This window comes from Neoarius graeffei, chromosome 6 (genome assembly GCF_027579695.1).
Source record: "Neoarius graeffei isolate fNeoGra1 chromosome 6, fNeoGra1.pri, whole genome shotgun sequence".
In the NCBI taxonomy this organism is placed as follows: domain Eukaryota; kingdom Metazoa; phylum Chordata; class Actinopteri; order Siluriformes; family Ariidae; genus Neoarius; species Neoarius graeffei.
This window is the reverse complement of record NC_083574.1, coordinates 38,684,347-38,703,405: the sequence shown is the minus strand read 5'-3', so window position 1 is coordinate 38,703,405 and position 19,059 is coordinate 38,684,347. Positions and strand designations below refer to the sequence as shown.

At 37.5% G+C, this 19,059-nt stretch overlaps 1 protein-coding gene across 1 annotated transcript in view; it reads left to right on the top strand.

The window, feature by feature from the left end:
- Positions 1-19,059, top strand: part of LOC132887875 (voltage-dependent calcium channel subunit alpha-2/delta-1) — a 297,423-nt gene that overhangs the window by 212,410 nt on the left and 65,954 nt on the right. The window contains exons 19-20 of the mRNA XM_060923626.1: positions 16,390-16,461; positions 17,431-17,502. Coding sequence (XP_060779609.1) covers positions 16,390-16,461; positions 17,431-17,502 — 144 coding nt within the window. The remainder of the gene's footprint in view (positions 1-16,389; positions 16,462-17,430; positions 17,503-19,059) is intronic.

The following is a 19,059-nucleotide window of genomic DNA, read 5'->3' as shown; positions in this document are numbered from 1 at the left end:
GCCATCGCCAAATGCATGCATTAGCTACTAGTGTGTACATTTAGTCAGTTTTAATACCATGAGTCGTCTCACAAATATTATGTTTTTTTGTTGGTGGTGGTGATGCAGATGACTCAGATAAAAACGTATCAATGTGCGCAGGCGTGCCATTTCAGAGGACATGTGTTCACATTACAGTTACATCCAGGACACGTCATTATGAATGTGAACCATCAATACAGGCAAACCTGATCTGAGCAAAAAATCTGAATTGAACTGTGAGGCTTGTAATGTGAACATAGCCATAAACATTCGTCCATGCAGAATATTCTTTAACCATTCATACCACAGGGTTACAATAGGGTTCAAATACAAAGACTGAGATGGCCTTTTGAGTTTGTGTCCCACAGCCACGTCTGAACTGATGTGGATGTACTGTATGGTTGTTTTTTTAATGCCATCAAAGACAACTAGATTTGGTGCTAGCAGAATCCATTCATCTTTTTATCTTAACAAGAGCTCCTGGACAACAAGCTGCAAAACAGACTGAAGTGATTCACCATCATATTTTACTGCATCACTTATTCAGGTGCTGCATTTTGTGGCAGGCTTATTATTGTTATTAATGTTGCTATGACTATTAAGTGGCATCTAGTTAATTGGCTCACTTCTTCATGTTGGCCCTACATTTTTTTCTTTCCATTGCCTGTCTTGTGCATGTCAACAGTTATCTGTCTCTTTTATGTTAAAAGCCTTTTGGGGTTTCAAAGCGGATGGCAAAGGGATTTTAAGGTTGTAAATGTGCACCTGGTATAGCAGGACACAGGCAAAGGCAATAATAGAGTGCATGGAGACAGTGAGCACTTGTACAAAAAGAGAATGTTATGAATAATACAAGTTTGCATTTATGCAAAATATTCTACAAGGGTGTTAATAGATTTTCAACTTTTTTTTTAAATACTAACAGAGTCAAACATTGGCGAGACACTGCAATCAGTTCTGTCATCAGGTGGGTATCTCCTTCATTGGACATTTTGGCGCTACCCACTATGTCCTCCAGAGGTGCGCCAACTGAGTTAGTTTACTCAGTCTGGAACTGTTAGCTCTCCCATCGCTGTTCTGTCTTAACCCACAGCCAATGAGAGGCTGACTCAGCCTGTCTACTAATGTTAGATATGGCTTTCCTGTGGATTGATCCTGTGATGCCCAGGATGCTGAGTGCTTTCCACAAGGATTGACCAACAAATCCTCTGCACCCTACTTCTACTGGCAGGTTCTATGTCTTCCATCCTTTCTGCTGCCACTCTTCTAGTAGTGGCTGATATTTAGCCTGCTTCCTCTTGTGCACCTCTTCGATGCATTCTTCCCATGGTACAGTCAGTTCAAGCACCATAAGCTGCTTTGTTGAGCTCAAAAACAGCAGCATATCTGGTCTTAGCCTTGTCGTGGCAATGTCTAAATAATAATTAAAAAAAAACTGTTAAAGGAAAGTTAAGTACTTTCTCCAGTTGGTTATGTAGAAATTTTGAGCCATTGTATATAATTTTTTGTTTAGACAATCAGTTTTCTTCCATCTCACGAAGGGTGCCAATAATTATGTAGTTGCCTGGAGCTGTATTAGATCAGAATTCTGTATCAATGATAGCGTAGATTGTACCTGCTAAGGTAGGAACACTAGTGTACCACACCTTCTGTAGCTTACTGGCCTGTTATCAACTCCCTTTAGAGAGCACAAACACTGCTTAAATCTGAGTATATATATATATATATATATATATATATATATATATATATATATATATATATAAATAAAGAAGTTAAGACTCAGATTTAAGCAGTGTGTGTGTGTGTGTATATATATATATATATATATATATATATATATATATATATATAATAGACGAGTGCATCGAAAACAATTCGAACATTGTGAAAAAGTTATTTTTTGTAATTTAATTCAAAAAGATAATTTCATATATTGGGTCATTCCATGCCAAATCAACAAATATCTGACAAATTTATGCTCAACCATCTCAGATTTCAATGAAATTTGGAGGGCTCAGAGATACTATTAAAAGAAGTTAATCCCCAAAATTTGAGCTTCCTATCTCCAAGGGTTTCAGAGATAGAGGCATTTGAATTTTTCGATTTTTTTGCATTTTGCTCAAAACATACATATTTCAAAGTATAATATAATCTTTATTATGCAAGATAGAAACCTAAAATTTTGCACAGAGAGACTCAATGTCTTGTACTACAAGCTTCAACTTAGAATTTCAATGGTCATTGTATATTAGATGGTGATTTTAACAAGGAAATTAAAAAGACAAATTTGCATTTTTAATTCATTCTGGAAGCTTGCCTATGGCAGTAATGCTTAAACTAAGAATGTTATTCAAATCTACACAGAAATATCTACCAATTTCAGTTTTACCAAGTCTCCACTATTCCTAGTTTGTAATAGGGTTTTGAAATTCGCTGATTTCTAAAACATGCCATTTTCAGTAGCAAGAAATCCAATGTGGGATAGCAGTTAGGAACTTGTAAATTTTTTTCAGTAATCCCCAAGACCCATATTTTATATTTCCAAATTTTTGTTCTGTGTCTCTCAAGTATTTTTAAACTACAGGGGTGTAAAAAATCCATTTTCACCAAATTCGAATTTTTGATATATTTTCATATAACTGATATTTGAGGGTTAATAAATGCTTCAATAAGGCTCAAGTAGGTTAGGAGACATGTTTCTTCCTCAATTTTAAATAAAATTTCAATTAATGCTCAGTATTAATTATTTTTAAATTGATTTTAATCTAAGACTGTGTAACATTAGCAATCAATGACCAGCTATTGTGTACCAGTCAACAGCCAGCCTTATCAATATCAACACAGCACAATAGGTGACCTTTGATACCAGAACAGGTGGCTCATATCTTATAGTTTTAGAGTCTGTAAACTGCATACTTGTTCAGATAACATTATATTGCTTGGATTATATTAAATAGTGAGAGAGTGTATTTAACTTACAATTTCTGTTGTATGTTAGTTTATGGCAGTCAGAATCTTTTTTTAGTCCAATTCCTATAGAACAGGGAGGAAGTTCAGCCATTTCTAGATGTCTAAGAAAAAACTCATTTATACTGATCTCAAATTGAAAGCAACTACAATTAAATTCCCTAGTCAACTATTCAAAATATCCAATCATTGCAAAGAAACACATTCAGTTAATAACATTGGTAAATTTTCTCAGTGCTCTGTATTGCAATGTATTTAATATAATCCAAGCAATATAATGCTATCTGAACAAGTATGCAGTTTACAGACTCTAAAACTATAAGATATGAGCCACCTGTTCTGGTATCAAAGGTCACCTATTGTGCTGTGTTGATATTGATAAGACTGGTACACAATAGCTGGTCATTGATTGCTAATGTTACACAGTCTTAGATTAAAATCAATTTACAAATAATTAATACTGAGCATTAATTGAAATTTTATTTAAAATTGAGGAAGAAACATGTCTCCTAACCTACTTGAGCCTTACTGAAGCATTTATTAACCCTCAAATATCAGTTATATGAAAATATATCAAAAATTCGAATTTGGTGAAAATGGATTTTTTAAACCCCTGTAGTTTAAAAATACTTGAGAGACACAGAACAAAAATTTGGAAATATGAAATATGGGTCTTGGGGATTACTGAAAAAAATTTACAAGTTCCTAACTGCTATCCCACATTGGATTTCTTGCTACTGAAAATGGCATGTTTTAGAAATCGGCGAATTTCAAAACCCTATTACAGACAAACTAGGAATAGTGGAGACTTGGTAAAACTGAAATTGGTAGATATTTTTGTGTAGATTTGAATAACATTCTTAGTTTAAGCATTACTGCCACAGGCAAGCTTCCAGAATGAGTTAAAAATGCAAAAAATGCAAATTTGTCTTTTTAATTTCCTTGTTAAAATCACCATCTAATATACAATGACCATTGAAATTCTAAGTTGAAGCTTGTAGTACAAGACATTGAGTCTCTCTGTGCAAAATTTTAGGTTTCTATCTTGCATAATAAAGATTGTATTGCACTTTGAAATATGTATGTTTTGAGCAAAAAACAAAAAAATCGAAAAATTCAAATGCCTCTATCTCTGAAACTATTGGTGATAGGAAGCTCAAGTTTGGGGGATTAACTTCTTTTAATAGTATCTCTGAGCCCTCCAAATTTCATTGAAATCTGAGATGGTTGAGCATAACCTCTTGTTGATTTGGCATGGAATGACCCTATTCTATATTCATTAAATGTAGAGTGAAATATTTCAAGCCTTTTTTGGTTTAAATTTGATGATTATGGCTTATAGCTCATGAAAATCAGAAATCCAGTGTCTCCCAATTATTAGAATATTTCCTAAGGTCAATTAAAAAAGGATTTACAATACAGAAATGTCCAACTTCTGAAAATTATGTTCATTTATACATTCAGTACTTGCTTGAGGCTCCTTTATCACAAATTACGACATCAGTGTGGCATGGCATGGAGGCAATCAACCTGTGGCACTGCTGAGGTGTTACTGAAGCCCACGTTGCTTTAATAGTGGCCTTCAGCTTGTCTGTATTTTTGGGTTGGGTGTTTCTCATCTTCCTCTTGACAATACCCCACAGCTTCCCTGTGGGGGAACAGGTCAGGCAAGTTGGTTGGCCAATCAAGCACAGTAATATCTTGGTCAGCTAACCATTTGGTCATAGTTTTGACACTGTGGGCAGGTGCCAAGTCCTGCTAGAAAAGGAAATCGGCATCTCCATAAAGCTTATCAGCAGATAGAAGCATGGAGTGCTCTAAAATCTCCTGGTTGACAGCTGCATTGAATTTGGACTTGATTAAACACAGTGGACCAACACCAGCAGATGACATGGCACCCCAAATCAAGACAGACTGTGGGAACTTCACACTGGACTTCAAACACCTTGGATTCTGTGCCTCTCCACTCTTCCTCCAGGCTCTAGGACCTTGATTTCCAGATCTCATCTCATTATCCTGTTCTACAGGGTCGCAGGCAAGCTGGAGCCTATCCCAGCTGACTACGGGCGAAAGGCGGGGTACACCCTGGACAAGTCGCCAGGTCATCACAGGGCTGACACATAGACACCCATTCACACTCACATTCACACCTACGGTCAATTTAGAGTCACCAGTTAACCTAACCTGCATGTCTTTGGACTGTGGGGGAAACCAGAGCACCCGGAGGAAACCCACGCGGACACAGGGAGAACATGCAAACTCCACACAGAAAGGCCCTCACCGGCCACAGGGCTCAAACCCAGACCTTCTTGCTGTGAGGCGACAGCGCTAACCACTACACCACTGTGCTGCCCTGATTTCCAGATGAAATGCAAAATTTACTTTCATCTGAAAAGAGGACTTTGGACCACTGAGCAACAGTCTATTTCTTTCTCTCCTTAGCCCAGGTAAGATGCTTCTGACTTTAAGTCAGGAGTGACTTAATATTAGGAATGCAACAACTGTAGCCCCTTTCTTGAAGACATCTGTTCATGGTGGCTCTTGATGCACTGACACCAGCCTCAGTCCACTCCTTGTGAAGCTCTCCAAAGTTGTTGAATGAACTTTTCTTGACAGTCTTCTCAAGGCTGCAGTCATCCCTGTTGCTTGTGCACCTTTTTCAGCCAGCCTTTTCAGCAATGACCTTCTGTGGCTTACCCTGCTTGTGAAGGGTGTCGATTATCATCTTCTGGTCAACTGTCAAGTCAGCAATCTTCCCCATGATTGTGAACTAAAGCAAGAGATACATGGTATTTATAATGTTTTATTGAAACTTGAAATTAAATATTATAATATTTTGAGAGTTTTTTTTGTACTGTAGGCCATAATTATCAAAATTAAAATAGAAAAATGCTTGAAATATTTTAGTTTACATGTAATGATTCGAGAATATTTCATTTTCTTAAATAACTGATGGAAAATATTTAACTTTTTCATGATATTCCAATTATTTGAGCTGCACTAGTTTTTATCTTAGACTGTTAAAGTGCTGATATTGACTTCATCATTGTAAGGTAAAGCTGTGCCTTAGTATTAAGCTAAGATTTTTTTTTCTAATTATCTGATTAGCTATGAAAGAGAAAGAGAGAGAGAGAGAGAGAGAGAGAGAGAGATGCTGGTGAGGTGAAACTGTTAGTAGATGTTAATAATGAAACCAATGGGAACTATTTTTTGTGGATGTTCCACAACAGTAAATGTACCTATACACTGATAAAGTCACAATGCATCATTCTTTAATTTATAAAAATGTCATTGTTGTCATTGGAAAATAATCCATTTTGATGTCGCAGTAGTTTCCTGTGCAGTGGGGAGCATCACGCCACAAATCGCTGTTGATTTTGCTGTAAATGCACTCCCTGTTGTGTTTTACTCCTGACATAATGTTTCCCACTTGTTCTCTTTTTAAACAAATACTTTCCATTTTGTCGTTATAAAAATGGGGCAGTCCAGTCAATGTTAATTAAGAAGATGATTAAACATGCTGTTATTTCCTGCTGTTTGTGCCATTGTGTTTTGCGCATTGGGTTTCTAATGATCTTACTGCAGCCTTACTTTCATCTTTACAGTATCTTCATACTGAACAGTAATCGTATCCATTTCATGTTTCGCCCATTCAGTGCTCATGTTAATTCTTATGAGTCTGGCTTACAGGTTCAAGCCTGTTTTGTTTCTTCAATGATCTCTTGCATGAATACAGATATGGATTTAAAACAACAAAGAGACTCTAAAGCTCTGAATAATTTCTGTATTTATGATACATCTTATCTACATCTGGGCTATACCCATCCGAATAAGATTTCATCACAATAACATTATAGTCAGAGGTGGACAAAGTACCCAACTTCATGAATTAAGTCAAAGTACAGATCCCACTGGTCAAATGTTACTCCGATATAAGTGAAAGTTGTACAGCCAAATTTTTACTTAAGTTAAAGTACTGAAGTATTTGCTTTTAAAAATATTTAAGTATTAAAAGTACATTTTCTGTCAACGCATTGTTGCATTATTGCCACAACGCTTACAAAACCTAATGCCTCTGAAGCAACCGACTGGATTTACTGACTAGCTTGTAGAACCTGTAGAATAAACACCTGGTAGAATGTTACAAAATGAAACACAACTGAACTGAAAAAGAGCCATTGTCATTTTATTTATTTATTTATTTATTTTATTGTAACACTCCTCCCCACCCCACAAAGCAGCATGGTAGTGTTCTGACCCAGCTCTGGCAGTGTGTGCACACATGTATGTGTTAATCAGGAAGACTGTGGAACAGCTGTAAATGCAGCTTGCTCAGAAAATAAAACTGACAATCCAACCTGCTTAAAACCCAGGTCCACACCTCGAGCTTAATAACTGCCCAACAGCAACATTGCTTTAAGCAAGACAAAAAAGTGCAAGACCATCATCTGACATCAAAATAAAAATTTCCAGCAATTTGTTGTGACTGACTACTACAATACTGCCCATCTCACAGGTCTCACATGCGTGCATGTGCAAGTGTATGTATTCATGCACATATGAATCTGCCTGTGCCATCATGGTGGTCTAATGTTAAGCTAGCTAGTCAGTGAAGCACCACCTGACATGCTAGCAAAATCTTTTCAAACTCAAAATCATGTTGGGTAGCTAATGTTAGAAAAGAAAGATTGATACATTTTGTTTATTTGGCAAGATTATGCTAAAACATTTCTGAAAGCACTTCAGATATGTTAACGTTATTCATGTTAGTGTAACTCCATTTTTACATGCTAACTAACAGTGTCCGAGTTAACTAGCTATGTGTTACCGTTAGCCGTGGACAAAGCGATGGCAACTTGGCAGGCAAATCCATAGAAAGTCATTTGACTAACCAGACTGCACAGCTATTGCAATGTTATTGCTAGCTCTAAAAGCACAGACAACTTCATTCCAAGCTTTCTCTTGGAATAAAATGTTTACATCCCTCAATATGCTTCCGCAGGTCAGACAGAAAGTTTTTGTAGGCTGTGATATGCTCCGTTTTAGGCAAACAAAGCAAACACTTAAAATGAAATGACTCTTTATTCCTTTCAGAAAACTGAAACATGGGTTCTAGCTATAGCCATGGGTGTGTGCATCCTCCAGAAGAACCGCCTCCTTCCATTCTGCCATCAACTGATCGTGCCAAATAATGCTGTGGAGAAATCATTGATCTTGATTTTATACAGTCTACGGACATGACCTGACCTTAGTGATTACTGATAGGCTGTCTGAGTGTCACCTGCAGAAAAAACAATCAGGTTTTAGAAAAGAAGAAAAGAAAAAACATCCACTTTCGAAGCCACGTCATAGTAATGAGTAACGAGGACCTTGATAGAAATGTAGTGGAGTAAAAATTACAATATTTGTCTTTCAAATGTAGTGAAGTTAAAGTCATAAGTTGCCAAAAAAATACTCAAGTAAAGTACATATACTCAGAAAGTGTACTTAAGTACAGTATTCAAGTAAATGTACTTTGTTACTGTCCACCTCTGATTATAGTGATGTGTCAAGGGGTGACATTCCCTTTTAGTAGAGGGATTTGGGTAGGACATGGAGGAAGTTAAGGGAGTCTGGTCTAATTCTTCTTTAAACAAATCCCTTCCTGTTTGTAAGTCATTTATGATTAGCTGGGCCATTCAGCATGGATAATATTGCAAGTGAATTTCAACTACAATGAAAGAATGTTTGCACAAAGGTCTATCAATGGATAAATCCGGATGCATTATTTGTATTATGCATGCTTGATTCAGGAATGTTTAACATCTGGAGTTTTCTGGACAGAGTAGAGGAGCTACTCAGTGTGAAGCTCTATGGATAAGCTCACTCTTAGCCTTGTTCTATTGAAACCTGAAAACTAATGATCTCATTTTTATGCCTCTTTGAATACATGATACCATCTTAATGTACAATGAAATTGAAGCACGCATTACATACATGAGGTCATACATGAGGTCATACATCAGTTGCATTAATTCATAAATCCTTTATTCATTGATTTATTTATTACTACAGCAAACCATGAAATAGGTGTTCGTCTTACACCCTGTATATTGGGTGTGTAGCAGGGGGTCTCGGTAGAATCAGCACACGTAGCTGACATGTCAATCATCTTTTGGTAATAGTACAGGGTGCAGGGTGACCTCAACACTTTGAAATTGTCCCCTTGTTGTGCCTGTCTCTCATTACTCACTCTGCTTTCATATTCAGCACTGCCTGGTTGCTCACTCACTCTCTTTGATTCTCTATTCCCCTTTAAGATGCCTTTTTTTTCTCAAGATTTTTCTCTTTTGTGCTTCCTTTTTATAGCCCTGATTCCAAAAAAGTTGGGACACTGTGTAAAATGTGTATAAAAACAGAATGCAATGAGTTGCAAATCCGTTTCGACCTACAGTGCTCAGTGTAAATGAGTACACCCCCTTTGAAAAGTAACATTTTAAACAATATCTCAATGAACACAACCAATTTCCAAAATGTTGACAAGACAAAGTTTAATATAATATCTGTTTAACTTATAACGTGAAAGTACGGTTAATAATATAAACTTAGATTACACATTTTTCAGTTTTACTCAAATTAGGGTGGTGCAAAAATTAGTACACCCCACAAAAAAAAAAACCTACATCTAGTACTTTGTATGGCCTCCATGATTTTTAATGACAGCACCAAGTCTTCTAGGCATGGAATGAACAAGTTGGCAACATCTTGCAACATCAATCATTTTCCATTCTTCAACAATGACCCCTTTTAGTGACTGGATGCTGGATGGAGAGTGATGCTCAACTTGTCTCTTCAGAATTCCCCATAGGTGTTCGATTGGGTTCAGATCAGGAGACATACAGTACTTGGCCACTGAATCACTTTCACCCTGTTCTTCTTCAGAAATCCAACAGTGGCCTTAGATGTGTGTTTAGTCATGTTGGAAAAGCGCATGACGACCAAGGGCACGGAGTGATGGTAGCATCTTCTCTTTCAGTATAGAGTAATACATCTGTGAATTCATGATGCCATCAATGAAATGCAGCTCCCCGACACCAGCAGCACTCATGCAGCCCCACATAAGGACACTGCCACCACCATGTATTTTTCTTTGTATTCCTCACCTTTGCGACACCATACAGTTTTGAAGCCATCAGTTTCAAAAACATTTATCTTGGTTTCATCACTCCAGAGTATAGACTCCCAGTAGTCTTCATCTTTGTCAGCATGGGCCCTGGCAAACTCTAGGCGGGCTTTTTTGCGCCTGGGCTTTAGGAGAGGCTTCTTTCGTGGACTGCATCCATGCATGCCATTCCTCTGCAGTGTACGCCGTATTGTGTCACAGGAAATAGTCACCCCAGTTTGGCTTTCTGCTTCTTTAGATAACTGCAGTGAACTTGCATGCCGATTTTTTTCAACCCTTCTCATCAGAAGACGCTCCTGTCGAGGTGTTAACTTCCGTGGACGGTCTGGACGTCTCTGTGAGATGGTTGCAGTTCCATCTTTCTTAAATTTTTGTACCACTTTTGCGACAATATTCTGACTGATAAGTAAAGCTTTGCTGATCTTCTTGTAGCCTTCACCTTTGTGGTGTAAAGAAATCATTTTATTTGGTGAATTCTGAAGAGACAAGTTGAGCATCACTCTCCATCCAGCATCCAGTCACTAAAAGAAGTCATTGTTGAAGAATGGAAAAAGATTGATATTGCAAAACATCGCCAACTTGTTAATTCCATGCCTAGAAGACTTGGTGCTGTCATTAAAAATCATGGAGGCCATACAAAGTACTAGATGTAGTAGTTTTTGTTGTGGGGTGTACTCATTTTTGCACCACCCTAATTTGAGTAAAACTGAAAAATGTGTAATCTAAGTTATTATTAACCTTACTTTTTCCTGTTATAAGTTAAACAGATGTTATATTAAACTTTGTCTTGTCAACATTTTGGAAATTGTTTGTGTTCATTGAGATATTGTTTAAAATGTTACTTTTCAAAGGGGGTGTACTCATTTATGCTGAGCACTGTACATTCATCTAAATACAATATAAAGACAAGATCGTTAATGTTCAAACTCTGAATTTGATTCCTGCAAAATGTTCTAAAAAAGTTGGGACAGGGGTAACAAAAGACTGGGAAAGTCGTGGAATGTTTGGAGAAAAACAAAACAACCCACCTCTTTGGAACATTCTACATGTAAACAGGTCAATTGGTAATTGGAAAAGCTCAATCATTCACAAGCAAGGATGGGGTGAGGTTCACCACTTTGTGAAAAACTGCATGGGGAAAATAGTACAACAGTTTAAGAACATCATTTCTCAAAGTACAATTGCAAGGAATTTAGGGATTTCATCTTTGACAATCCATAATATCATCAAAAGATTCAGGGAATCCAGAGAAATCTCTGCATGTAAGGAGCAAGGCCAAAAACCAACACTGAACACCATTTACCCTCGAACCCTCAGGTGGCACTGCATTAAAAACTGGCATGACTGTACAAAGGACATGAGCTCAGGAACACTCTGGAAAACCGTTGCCAGTAAACACAGTTTGTTGCTGCATCTACCATGCAAAGCAAAAGCCATATATCAACAACATCCAGAAATGCTGCCGAATTCTCTGGGCTTGAGCTTGTCTGAGATGGACTGACACAAAGTGAGAAAGTGAGTAAAAGAGTCCAGGTGCTAAACTGGCCTGCTTGGCTCCCATTGAAAACATTCCATTCCATTCCATTCCATTCCATTCCAAGAATTTAACAGACAATCTCAACGTATCCCTCAAAACCCTAGAAATCGATCTCAACTCCTGGGAGTCGCTTGCTCAGGAGCAAAGCTCACCAGTGGCACATGTGCAGCAGAGATGAAAAGCATTGCCAAGGCCCAGAAGAAATGAGCTGCATGGAAGGCTTGAACTATCGCCACCCCCACTACAGCACCTACCTATGCGTGCCCAACATGTGGGCATACCTTCAAATCCCAGATTGACCTCATCAGTCACCTCTGGACCTACAACTGACAACCATCAAATTGAAGCCATGGTCATCTTCAACCCCAAAGGACGAACATCATCATCATCAAATGCGTGGCACATTATGAAGCACAAAATATGACAACGGAGATCCCGGACTGTTGAGCAAATGAAATCATATATCAAGGAAGAATGGAAAAGAATTTCACTTTGAACGCTCCAACAATTAGTGTCATCAGTTCACAAATGTTGACTGTTGTGAAAATAAAAGTTGATGTAATGCAGTGGTCAACATGCCCCTATGCCAACTTTCTGAAACATGTTACAGGCATCAAATTCAGAATGTGCGTATATCCCCCCCCCCCCCCAAAAAAAAAAAGTTAATCAGTTTGAACCTTAAATATCTTGTAATTGTATTGTATTCAACTGAATGAATGCCAAAAAAGATTTGCAAATCACTGCATTCTGTTTTTATTTGCTTTACACAATGTCCCAACTTTTTTTTTTTCCTTTTCCAGGTTGTTTTATTCATCCTGCAGAATTTTGTTCTCTCTCATTCTTTGATCATATCTTGGTAAATTTTGTGAACGATAATAACTTATTCCAGTGATTTGATGTGAAGAAGTTATGGTTTTGAATGGGAGTAATCTATAGTTTTACCCCTTTTCAAGTTATTACCCTCTGTTTGTTTTGTTTGCTTGTTTACCTGTTCCCAACGTAACTCAAAAATTAGTGAACAGATTTTGATTAAATTTTGAGGAAAGGTGAGTCATGGGCCAAGGAACAATTGCTTAGATTTGGATACAAATCTGGATATGTATGTGGATCCATTATACAGTGGTGCTTGAAAGTTTGTGAACCCTTTAGAATTTTCTATATTTCTGCATAAATATGACCTAAATCATCATCAGATTTTCACACAAGTCCTAAAAGTAGACAAAGAGAACCCAGTTGAACAAATGAGACAAAAATATTAGACTTGGTCATTTATTTATTGAGGAAAATGATCCAATATTACATATCTGTGAGTGGAAAAGTATGTGAACCTCAAGGATTAGCAGATACTTTGAAGGTGAAATTAGAGTCAGATGTTTTCAATCAATGGGATGACAATCAGGTGTGACTGGGAACCCTGTTTTATTTTAAGAACAGGGATCTATCAAAGTCTGATCTTCACAACACGTTTGTGGAAGTGTATCATGGCACGAACCAAGGAGATTTCTGAGGACCTCAGAAAAAGTGTTGTTGATGCTCATCAGGCTGGAAAAGGTTACAAAACCATCTCTAAAGAGTTTGGACTCCACCAATCCACAGTCAGACAGATTGTGTGCAAATAGAGGAAATTCAAGACCATTGTTACCCTCCCCAGGAGTGGTCGACCAACAAAGCTCATTCCAAGAGCAAGGCATGTAATAGTTGGCGAGGTCACAAAGGACCCCAGGGTAACTAATAAGTAACTGAAGGCCTCTCTCACATTGGCTAATGTTAATGTTCATGAGTCCACTATCAGGAGAACACTGAGCAACAATGGTGTGCATGGCAGGGTTGCAAGGAGAAAGCCACTGCTATCCAAAAAGAACATTGCTGCTCGTCTGCAGTTTGCAAAAGATCACATGGACAAGCCAGAAGGCTATTAGAAAAATGTTTTGTGGACGGATGAGACCAAAATAGAACTTTTTGGCTGAAATGAGGTATGTTTGGAGAAATGAAAACACTGCATTCCAGCATAAGAACCTTATCCCATCTGTGAAACATGGTGGTGGTAGTATCATGGTTTGGGCCTGTTTTGCTGCATCTGGGCCAGAACGGCTTGCCATCATTGATGGAACAATGAATTCTGAATTATACCAGCGAATTCTAAAGGAAAATGTCAGGACATCTGTCCATGAACTGAATCTCAAGAGAAGGTGGGTCATGCAGCAAGACAACAACCCTAAGCACACAAGTCATTCTACCAAAGAATGGTTAAAGAAGAATAAAGTTAATGTTTTGGAATGGCCGAGTCAAAGTCCTGACCTTAATCCAATCGAAATGTTGTGGAAGGACCTGAAGTGAGCAGTTCATGTGAGGAAACCCACCAACATCCCAGAGATGAAGGTGTTCTGTACGGAGGAATGGGTTAAAATTCCTCCAAGCCGGTGTGCAGGACTGATCAACAGTTACCAGAAATGTTTAGTTGCAGTTATTGCTGCACAAGGGGGTCACACCAGATACTGAAAGCAAAGGTTCACATACTTTTGCCACTCACAGATATGTAATATTGGATCATTTTCCTCAATAAATAAATGACCAAGTACAATATTTTTGTCTCATTTGTTGAACTGGGTTCTCTTTATCTACTTTTAGGACTTGTGTGAAAATCTGATGATGTTTTAGGTCATATTTATGCAAAAATATAGAAAATCCTAAAGGGTTCACAAACTTTCAAGCACCACTATATTAGGGTCAGAGCAGCTTGATACCCAGCGACATGCATCCAAAAGATTTAAAAAAAAAAACCCTCACACAATTCATAACATTATCTCATCTCATTATCTCTAGACACTTTATCCTGTTCTACAGGGTCGCAGGCAAGCTGGAGCCTATCCCAGCTGACTACGGGCGTAAGGCGGGGTACACCCTGGACAAGTCGCCAGGTCATCACAGGACTGACACATAGACAACCATTCACACCTACGGTCAATTTAGAGTTACCAGTTAACCTAACCTGCATGTCTTTGGACTGTGGGAAACCAGAGCACCCGGAGGAAACCCACTTGGATATGGGGAGAACATGCAAACTCCACACAGAAAGGCCCTCATCGGCCACAGGGCTCGAACCCGGACCTTCTTGCTGTTAAGCAACAGCGCTAACCACTACACCACCGTGCCGCCCTCATAACGTTATATCAATGCTAAATAAAAGAGTGCACGTCTCTTTTCTGGAATGTATATGTAAATTAAACCCTTTCACAGGCTCTCAATCATAAGTTAATATTTAAACATTTTACTGCGAATTTTTTGTTGTACTAATTGTTATTCTTACATTGAAATATTCATTGGCATCATCCTGACAATGTTCATTATTATAACTGGAAAATTGAGAAAGTGGATTTAGTGAAATTGTGTGAAAATGAATTTTTAAAAAATGTTATCAGAATACAGAAAGAGGAGGAGGAGGAGCGGTATTTTGGTCTATAGTATGTGGTCTAGTATTTTGCATTAGCTGTGAGATGTATTGACAATAATTGACAATAACAAATTAGAAGGGCAGTCGGTGGAGTGCATACCTCCGTCAAGCCACAGATTATCAACATCAAAAACAAATCATTTGAACCTTGGAAAATACTAAAGCTGTACACCAAATTTCATCACAATCCGTTCACTACTTTTTGAGTTACGCTGGAAAGAGACAAAAAAAAATCCTGGATCTGCATAAATATCTGGATTTGCAAAAAATAAATAAATAAATAAAAATCAAGGCAATCTAAAGCTAAGCAAAATCAAATTAATTGTTGCTTGGCACATGGCCCACATTTCCTCAAATTTTTAGCAAAATCCGTTCACTATTTTTTGAGTTACATTTGGAACAAGCAAGCAAACAAACAAATAAATAAATGGAGGTGAAAACTTAACCTTCTCCAACAAAAGTGGTTGAGGTAACAACAAACAAACAAACGTACACAATAAAATATGCTTGCACATTTTCTGAAATGTTTTCTTTCTTTCTTTCTCTTTCTTAATTCTCATGTATTTACTCTTCATTTTATCTTCAACATTCTTATCTATGTCCATTTGCATGCTTGATCTATTGTCTGCATGAAGTAAGAATCCAACTGTTTTATCTTAGTTATTTTTTAGTTCTCACTTCATTAAAATGTTCATAAGTAACTAAATAAACATTATGTACTTTATTCAGTCCAAAGACCAAGCATTAAAGTCTGAAAATTCAATATTTCTAATCCAATACTGACTATAAGATTTATTGTTTGGTCCTCTGAAGACACATTTATTACTGTATATGCATCATGTATATTTCATGAATGCAGCTCTTTCATAATGAGTCCTTGAGCTTATTTCATTATTCTGCAAAAGCCTAAGATAACATTAAACTCTGTGGGGGATTAAACCCAGAAGTCGTGCCTGGGCCTCTATTAGTTTTTTTTTTTTTTTATGGTGCATAAAAGCATGACATACTTCAATATTATAGAAAAAAACTGAATGCAAATTTCCCTTTTTTTAAATGCAATGGTAGCAGATTATAAAGTTTTAAGCAAGAAAATGACTTGCACATATTCTTGAATCTGGGGAAAAATGTTTGTATAAAGGTCTGTGAAAAGGTTACAGTCTGAAGTTTGACTACCAGCAGTATTTGAGTTCTGTTTTGTAGTAGCTCATTGCGTAGATGTGTTATTAATATGATTGTCATTTTTGTTAGAATGCCAAATTTCAGGAGCCTGTCACTCTGGACTTCCTGGATGCTGAGCTAGAAAATGATATTAAAGTTGATGTAAGGACACACACACACACACACACACACACACACTTAATGAGTCTATCATTCATAAAACTTTCCAGCAAGAGTGTGTGACAGATTAAGGATTAATTGGTGAGTTGTCAAACGAATAAAGTAGCAGACAATTCAGTGCATGTAAATTATTTCAGCCTGTATATGTAGCTTTGCAGTATGGCAGATGTGGCATTTTAAATTAAAATTTTACGGCAATCACACTGCTACTGCTGCTTTCGGATCTTCAGTGGCCCCGACGTGGGTGATATGCGATATGTGGGTGACCTTCTGTATTTAGATAAACAGTGCAGTGTGTTCAAAAATGACAGGGTGTTCAGGCTTGAAAGGATAGCTCTGGTTCTGTGAAAACCACATCTAAATGCACAAAATTGCTCCGCAACAAATTCATCCATATGTAACTGAAAAAATGAAAACCATGGTTGTCTAAATTTTCTGTAACACAATACTCAACCCTGTCAACTGTGGGTGGTAGAAATGGGCAACTGGACTTGCTTGAAGATTCTTGAAAACGTTTCACCTCTCATCCAAAAGGCTTCCTCAGTTCTGTCTGACTAATAGGGAGTATCAGATATTAGGGGAGTATAATAGGGAGTATCAGATAGGGAGTATCAAATATCTGATACTCCCTATTAGTCAGACAGAACTGAGGAAGCCTTTTGGACGAGAGGTGAAACGTTTTCAAGAATCTTCAAGCAAGTCCAGTTGCCCATTTCTACCACCCACAGTTTACTATGACCTGGATGATTGAGAATCGTCACAGACACTCAACCCTGTCACAATGCAACCTTACAGGGTACACTGGACTGGTGAAGTGCACTCCCCATGTGGAATGCTTTCAGAGACTGGCCAAAATCTATTGAAATATAGAACTCCTCTTTTGCCATTAATGATGGATCACTTTTTGTATCAAGTGATGAATCAACTGATGACTTGTTTACTCTGTTTTAGATAAGAACAATGATGATTGACAGGGTACCTGGTGAGCGGAAGATTGAAACACTGGTCAAGTCTCAGGATGAGGTGTGTAAAGATTCATCGTGAGATTTTATTTATATTTAACAGTTATTCCATGAAATTGAATTGTATATGAGCTGATTGCCGATGAGGCGCGGAGCACCGAGTTGGCTATAAGGAATGTATGATGAGACTGAGTGGAATAACTGTTTTATTCTATCCACGTTTGCTGGATTTTGAGAAACAGAGCATTTTTATTTTTATTTTTTGCAAATTTGAGAAATAAAAACTTTTTACAAAACATCCAACAAAATCATTTCCGCTTAAAATATAAACAAACCGGTGAAATGACAATAGCAATTTGTGAAAAATGTGCTAGTAATAATTCTTGCAAAATAAAAAAAATATATATGTTCTTACCACCAAATACTTTCATTCCATACTTTGTTGCTTTTTTGTTTTGTTTTGTTTTTGTATTTTGGGGGGTTTTGTTTTTGAGTAGACTTTTTATTTCGTCTTCAGTTGGTCACCATTTTCTTCTTCTTTAGGGTTTTTTTGGTGGTTGGCAAACCAACTTAAAGGTGCATTACCACCACCAACTGGGCTGGATTGTGGAACAGGCGATATTGGAGGGGGGGGGGGGGGGATGCTATGTGTACATGTGTGGAAAAAAAAGGTACACTGTGTACATGTGGCTACTGCTTATAAATAAAATAGTTTTCTGATATCATGTCCATACAGTAAATATAGCATATATATTTACTCTATGAGGCAGTAGCCACAAAAATAAAGCGTAATCCAAAAATGAACAATTTTAAAAAATCACAGAAGTAAAATAAACCAAGTGTCTGTACTTTATATTATTCTACTCTTACCTCTTACAGTTTTTGAAACTGAAACCTCCGAATCGAGGCTGACATACCGTACACACGCTGTCACCATGACTGAAACTCTTATTTCCTGGAAATGGCCCGGCGCTAGAGCTCAGTGGAATACACGTTCCCTCTGTAATAAGCATAAACATGTCTGAAAGTGATTTCTTTAGTCCATTTATTTATAATTTATATTTATAATAATAAATCAACAGAGCGGGGAAGTTTTTATCAGTGGGGTTTAAAAGTGGGCGTAGCCAAAACCCCTTCCTTTGCACATGTAAACGAACCAAGAAACCATCCAATGACAGCACAGTGTATGCAAATGAGGCAGGTAGTGATCCAATCAGCATGTTCATGGGAGGAGGAGTCTTTCCGAGGCAGTGCTCCTGCAGTCTGAGCTCAGAGCTTTTTTTTTTTTTTTTACCTTTTTGGTTATCATGACCTTGACCTTGAATGGATGACCCTCAAAATGTTGTCAATTCTATTTGAGACCAATGCCCATCTATCCTGAAAGTTTCATGAAGATTGATCCAGCCGTTTTCCCGTAATATCGTTAAAAAAAAACAAAAACAAAGAAATAAAGAACCAGACAAACGAACAAAGAAACCCAACCAAAAACAATACCTTGCCCCTGATGGACTCCGTCCCGGGCAAGGTAAAAAACTATATTCTTTTAGCTATTTGTGTTTCTTTTAAATATTTGATAAAGTGATATGTCTGACTTGATGCACTCCTTGATGAGCAAATA